General features: G+C 37.6%; 1 protein-coding gene across 1 annotated transcript; it reads right to left on the bottom strand.

The window, feature by feature from the left end:
• Positions 1–2,152: 2,152 nt before the first annotated feature.
• LOC121387193 (protein air1-like) lies at positions 2,153–2,800 on the bottom strand. The gene has a single exon (XM_041518218.1). It carries the CDS (start codon positions 2,798–2,800, stop codon positions 2,153–2,155), a length of 648 nt encoding a protein of 215 aa, XP_041374152.1.
• Positions 2,801–8,064: the final 5,264 nt, after the last annotated feature.

Here is an 8,064-nt window from a genome sequence, read left to right as displayed (position 1 = left end):
AAAACCACCTCAACAGACTGAGCATCTTGTACAGTGATAGTAGTATCATCAGCATGTTGAAATAATAAAGAATTAAATTCATTATTTATTTTTATCCCTTTAATATCTTGTTGACTTTTTAATAAATTATTTAAAGGTTCGGCAACAATTATATAAAGCATCATTGAAATTGGACATCCCTGCCTAACAACACCTCTAGTAACTGGAAAAAAAAGGCGTTAAATGACCATTGATTTTTACACTACTTTTAATATCATTATACAGAATTTTAATCCAAAAATACATTTATTACCAAAGTTAAATTTATTCAAGACTTTAACTATAAAACTATGTGAAACCCTATCAAACGCCTTCTCTTGGTCTATTTTAATTAAAAAACCATCTGTTTTATTTATATCTACAAAATCAATAACATCACGCACTGACATAATGTTGTCAACTATATCTCTACCTGGAACACAACATGTTTGTTCAGGGGAAATAATATTTGATATTACTAACTTTAGACGATTTGAAAGAACTTTAGAAACGATTTTGTAATCAACATTTAAAAGACTTATGGGCCTAAAATTTTTAAGATTAGTTTTATCTCCCTTTTTCTTGTAAAAAAGACTAATAATTCCTTTTTTCATACTACGTGATAAATGATCTTCATTTTGAATTGACATAACAACTTTATGAAACAAAGGCTTTAAAATATCCCAGAATTTGACATAAAACTCAACCGTTAGACCATCCATACCAGGAGATTTATTTTTATTCATACTTTTCAACGCATTCGTTAATTCTTCAATCAAAATATCTTTATGACAATTTTCACTTTCAGATTCTGTTATTTTATGGGTTATTAAATTTAAAATATATTCTTCTTTATCTAAGTCAATATCATCTTGGGTATATAATTTAGAATAAAAATCATGACCAGTTTTCCTTGACAATCCTTTAATTGTATTAAGTTCTTTAATTGAATTTGATTCCTGTTTCGTTTTTTCTAAATTAAGAAAAAAAGATGTATTTTTATCAGATTCTAAATGCCACTGTACTTTAGATCTCAAAATCGCACCATTACACTTAGACTTTTCTATTAATTGTAATTCATCTTGTAAGGTTACTAGATATGTTAAATCATGTTGTTTATTTATAGCTAATTTAGCATATTCCCGTCTCAAAGCATTTTGGATGAAATAATATTTATCATTTTCTAATTTACGCCTATTGATAGAAAAATAAGTTGCACATTTTTTCATTTTAAATTTTAAATTATCCCACCAAACAAGAGGCACAGTCATAAACAAAGGACAATCACACTCATTCTTAATAACATCAGTAATATCTTTACAAAAATGTTCATCTTGCAATAATTCATTATTAAAAATCCATATACCTTGACCCCTCTCAACACGAGAAAAATCAAGTTTAAGAGACACAAAATCATGATCACTAAAAGCAGTATAGGATATGTATGAGTTAATGACAAACTGTAATATATTCCTAGAAAGTAAAAAGAAATCAATTCTAGATTGTTTTAAAACATTTTCAACAATCTGTGATCTACTGAACTCTCTCTTTCCTGGATTCCTATGACGCCAAATATCAACCAAATTAAAATCACCTAGAAATGATTTTAATATATTGCTACTTTTCAAACTGAAAGTTGTATTATTAATACCAAGATCTAAAGATGGATAAAATATTTCATTAAAATCTCCAGCCATTATTGTATTTTTATTATTCACAAAATTATTTAATTCATTGAAAAAACAAATCTTTTCATCAATATTATTTGGCGCATATACATTAATGAAACTAAATTCATCATTATCAATTTTGGCATTAATTTTTAAAATCCTACCTTCAGTGTCGCAACTATTAAAAGTAAATTTATAAGGACATTCTTTAGAAATTAATATTGCCACCCCTCTTCTATTTTTATATGGACAATTATTATAAAATATCTTCCCATCCCATAAGTGTTTATATCTTTCAATAAAATTATTATCCCAAAATGTTTCCTGCAGAAAAATAGCATTAGCATGTCTACTTTTAATATTTGCAAACACTGAATTTAATTTATCAATATCCCTCAATCCATTTACATTTAAAGACAATAACAGCATTGTAATAAGAACAAAGTACATTAAATAAGCCATTGTTAATTCTTATCCACACTCACACAATCACTCATTCTTCTCTCTTTTAAACTCTCATCCACACCTTTTGCACGCGCGGCTTGTCTCTTTTGTTTTCTTGTTGACACAGTACTCCAGACTGCCTCATCTGCAGGGCGCTTGACCAACCGTGACCGACGCGATGGCTTTCGTTGTTGAGAATTGTCAATTTCTTTTGCTATTGTATCAGCGTCCTTGTTGTCACTACTGCCACTCAATTTCACGGCTTTGAATTCAATCTTTGTGTGCTGTTTGTCCAAGTTCGACGAAACTGGTATTTTATCTTTATTATCACCTACATGTTTTTCCTGCGTAGCCTTTTCAACTGTCACTTGGCTTTCAGGCACGTCTTCATTCATTGCATCATTTTCACTGTCACTGACATCAATCCACTCACTGTCATCTTCATGCACGCTACACACACACTCTTCCTCCTTGTTACCACATTTGTCACAAAGAAAAGTTTTGTTACAGTTCTTCGCGTAATGTCCCTTTTCCTTGCAGAAATTACACACAATATCAGGGCAATCTTTTATAACGTGACTGTCCGACATGCAGTTGTAACACACCTTCAACTGATTATCACGAAGCACTCGAAAATACTCCACCCCCTCCACTGTTTTGAACTTCATCGAATAAGGCAAACTCCTTATGTTAGGCGGGAATTTTACACGAACATACCGAGTTCCATCAGCAATACGAGTACCTTTATAAAATCTTCGATAAATAGGAGAAACCAACTCTATATTTAACGATCTCAACCTTTCTTCTATGTCTTCATCAGCAAATGTAGAAAAGACACAACAACACTCTTTGAGTGCAACAACCTCGCCTTCAACTTTGATCCATTGAATTCCAAAGATTCATTATCCGCAATTATTCTTGCTTGCACAACATCATCAACAGTTATTTCATATCGATCTGGTCCTTTAGGTACACATGCGTGTATAACATCCCCAACATGCTCAATTAAAAAGGCAATTAACTCACCGGCGGCCATTTTCCTATTATCTCCAACATGAACTACCACTGTGCATTCTTTCTTGTATGTCATATTCTTCTTTTCTCCACTCTCCATATCTCCTCCTCTACTCATATTTACACTCTTCTCCGAAAAACGTAACCCAGACAGACTGGCAAATATGTTAAAAAAAGACTTTTTCAGAAACGTTCCACACGGGAGCCGAGGTGAAACACGTCCACCCACGACTAAACCCAAACCGGAAGTCACGCTTATCACAGGCCCATCCCAGTTCAGCGGGTTACATGCATTTCCACTACACCTTAGCAACAAGGGATCTCTTATATGCACTTTCCCACGGACAGGGTAACACATACCACGGTCTTTGATATACCAGTTGCGGGACACCGAAGTAAGAACGTAACACGTTTTTTATACGGTGTATGAAAAGCAGGAGCGGATTGAAGGGGAGGTGCGTGAGAGACGGTTATCACAGCCCCACACCAGTTCAGCGTGGTAAATTTACTTTCATTAGCAAGTTACTTAAACATTGTTTTGTATTGTTGGACGGTAACATTAGAGCACATTCACTAATTAGTCATCAGACATTCGTTAATTTTGACTCAAAGTTTTCCGAGAAAACCTGCTACATTTTCATCATTAGCAACAAGGTATCTTCTATATGCACTTTCCACCATACTAGACAGCACACACCACTGTTCTTGATATACCAGGCGTGGGGACACTGACGTCACGGATAACCCCCCCCCCCTCCCCCCAAAAAAAAAAACACACACACAAAAAACACACAAAAAAACCCCAAAAAAAAAACAAACAAATAGTCACATAATGGGTCCACTGAGGAGGTTCGATCCTGCGGCGGAAGCTCCACAGTCAAGCGCTCTATCGACTCAACTATATCCTGTCTCAGTACTTTACTTCAGAATAAATATACGAAGAACAGCTAAATAATCCTACAACGTCTCCTCCCTTTATTTAGTACTAGATCCGCACCTGGGTCTGGAAGTAAAACGCTCACAACTCGATTCTCCTGTATTATAGCACAATAGCTTCAGTTGCCTCCAGCCTTCCCCTTACTGATACTGATACTAATAACATACACCACTAGAGCAAAATGATTCATTATTCATCGGCTACTGGATGTCAAACATTTGGTAATTTGACATATAGTCTTAGAGAGGAAACCCTCTACAGTTTTGCATTAGTAGCAAGGGATATGTTATATCCCCAAGACAGGATAGTACATACCACTGCCAGTCGTGGTGCACTGGCTACAACGAGAAATAGCACAGTGATCGATCTTATACCGACTTGCGTTAGGCGAGCGCTTTTCCACAAGGCTACGTTCCGCCCTATGATTGACAAAGTTAGTGTGACATTTTAAATTTGTTATACTAATAGTCAATACAGCACCAACTATTGTCCTTTGTTACATTACCGGTTTGGTGAACACTAGCGGCATTTATAGGGGTTTTGGGACATGGGGGGGGGGGGGGGGGGGGGGGGGGAGCTGGTGCCTCGGGGCTGGAAATGTCGTATTTAAACACCTGAAGTAAACATTTGTCTCAGGATCATGCCCCAGAATCCCCTTTTTCATAAGCGTACGAGACGGATGGGGGGGGGGGGGGGGGGGGGGGGACATCATAGAGAGTATCGATGTGTCAGATTGCCCTGTTTCCAAGCCTGCCTTATAGGATGACATTTCAGTTGGTGCATTCTCCGGGAACGTGTCTTGTCCCTGGCGTGGTTAAAATAAACACGGTATAGGGAAATATTTACGACTGACCTGACATGATGTAACAAAGAGATATCACATGCAGCTGAGTTTCACAACACATAATGTTACCTGTGTACTTGTAAGTACTGACTTTTAATGTATGGTATTATGGATACATACCTGTAAACTTTGTTGACTGTTATTCAAAGGTCCGCTTACAGCCAATGCATCACGACTGGTATACCAAAGGTCGTGGTATGTGCTATCCTGTCTGTCGTTTGGTGAACATAAAATATGCCTTGCTGCTAATGGGATAATAGAGCGGGTTTCTCCCTAAGACAATGAGTCAGAATTACCAAATGTCTGGCATACAATAACCGATGATGAACAAATTAATGTGCTCTAGTTGAGTCGTTAAACAAAACAAAGCATGTGATATGGGCAATCTACTCCACGTAATGTACATATTGGGTGTATACCACCAAATCAAATCCCATTGGCGACAATAGTAACATCGACATAAACACCACACATATAAATACTACCACCTCTCACTCTTAAAGTGAATCAGAAAACAAATTGGGTGAAGCTGCTCATTTCAGAAAAAACGGGTAGCGTCTATGACTACCCTAGTTCCACACAGAATTTGAGTACGTTTTTTTTACAGGTACCCCTCACATGTTTCAAGCACAAGGCTAATTGACACAGTGGTACTAGATGGAATAAAATTGCATACGTTTTTGCCCAGATAAAACTATGTTTTATTTTTACAACTAACACACTCACATTTATCACCAATCACAGGACTTGTGGTGTTAACTTCTCTATCAGACGTTATTTGGTTTGGTATCACCTGTAGATTAAGATCCAAATATCAACTACAAATAACATCAATCGTCTATGCATGGTCTCATGGGTTTCTTTACTTTGTTTAAACAATAAACAAACAAACAAACAAACAACAACAACAACATGGTTTGTTTAAATTGTTCAAAAGTCGGTTGTATTTCAGGCGTGGATTAAAACAGATCTGAATTTTTTTTTAATAGTAATACTAATACAAGTTAACACTGCTCATTTCTAGTGGGGGGGGGGGGGGGTTGTTGTTTTTTTGTTTTTTTTCTTTGTTGTTTTTTTTACAAAAAAACATAACTGCGATTCATCCAGTACTAGGAGGTTGAGTCGCAGGATCAAACCACCTCGGTGGATCCATTCAAATGATTGTTGTTGGTTTTTTCCTCGTTCCACAACTGTGTACCACAACTGGTCAAAGACCGTGCTATGTGCTTTCCTGCCTGTATGAAAGTGTGTATAAAAGATCCCTTGCTGCTAATGGTACAATGTAACGTTTTTCGTCTGATCATAATCTGTACGTTAAAGCACCTAATGAGGTGTTTGCTCGACATCTATTAGCGACACGGTGCCAACAACCCGGTGAGTCCATTGATATATTACATAATCTGTACGTTAAAGCACCTAATGAGGTGTTTGCTCGACATCTATTAGCGACACGGTGCCAACAACCCGGTGAGTCCATTGATATATTACATAATCTGTACGTTAAAGCACCTAATGAGGTGTTTGCTCGACATCTATTAGCGACACGGTGCCAACAACCCGGTGAGTCCATTGATATATTACATAATCTGTACGTTAAAGCACCTAATGAGGTGTTTGTTCGACATCTATTAGCGACACGGTGCCAACAACCCGGTGAGTCCATTGATATATTACATAATCTGTACGTTAAAGCACCTAATGAGGTGTTTGCTCGACATCTATTAGCGACACGGTGCCAACAACCCGGTGAGTCCATTGATATATTACATAATCTGTACGTTCAAGCACCTAATGAGGTGTTTGTTCGACATCTATTAGCGACACGGTGCCAACAACCCGGTGAGTCCATTGATATATTACATAATCTGTACGTTAAAGCACCTAATGAGGTGTTTGCTCGACATCTATTAGCGACACGGTGCCAACAACCCGGTGAGTCCATTGATATATTACATAATCTGTACGTTAAAGCACCTAATGAGGTGTTTGACACTCGACATCTATTATAGCGACACGGTCGACACGGTGCCAACAACCGGTGAGTCCATTGATATATTACATAATCTGTACGTTAAAGCACGTAATGAGGTGTTTGCTCGACATCTATTAGCGACACGGTGCCAACAACCCGGTGAGTCCATTGATATATTACATAATCTGTACGTTAAAGCACGTAATGAGGTGTTTGCTCGACATCTATTAGCGACACGGTGCCAACAACCCGGTGAGTCCATTGATATATTACATAATCTGTACGTTAAAGCACCTAATGAGGTGTTTGCTCGACATCTATTAGCGACACGGTGCCAACAACCCGGTGAGTCCATTGATATATTACATAATCTGTACGTTAAAGCACCTAATGAGGTGTTTGCTCGACATCTATTAGCGACACGGTGCCAACAACCCGGTGAGTCCATTGATATATTACATAATCTGTACGTTAAAGCACCTAATGAGGTGTTTGCTCGACATCTATTAGCGACACGGTGCCAACAACCCGGTGAGTCCATTGATATATTACATAATCTGTACGTTAAAGCACCTAATGAGGTGTTTGCTCGACATCTATTAGCGACACGGTGCCAACAACCCGGTGAGTCCATTGATATATTACATAATCTGTACGTTAAAGCACCTAATGAGGTGTTTGCTCGACATCTATTAGCGACACGGTGCCAACAACCCGGTGAGTCCATTGATATATTACATAATCTGTACGTTAAAGCACCTAATGAGGTGTTTGCTCGACATCTATTAGCGACACGGTGCCAACAACCCGGTGAGTCCATTGATATATTACATAATCTGTACGTTAAAGCACCTAATGAGGTGTTTGCTCGACATCTATTAGCGACACGGTGCCAACAACCCGGTGAGTCCATTGATATATTACATAATCTGTACGTTAAAGCACCTAATGAGGTGTTTGCTCGACATCTATTAGCGACACGGTGCCAACAACCCGGTGAGTCCATTGATATATTACATAATCTGTACGTTAAAGCACCTAATGAGGTGTTTGCTCGACATCTATTAGCGACACGGTGCCAACAACCCGGTGAGTCCATTGATATATTACATAATCTGTACGTTAAAGCACATCTATTAATGAGGTGTTTGCTCGACATCTATTA

This window comes from Gigantopelta aegis, chromosome 13 (genome assembly GCF_016097555.1).
Source record: "Gigantopelta aegis isolate Gae_Host chromosome 13, Gae_host_genome, whole genome shotgun sequence".
Taxonomy (NCBI): Eukaryota; Metazoa; Mollusca; class Gastropoda; order Neomphalida; family Peltospiridae; genus Gigantopelta; species Gigantopelta aegis.
This window is presented reverse-complemented; position numbering and strand designations above follow the sequence as displayed.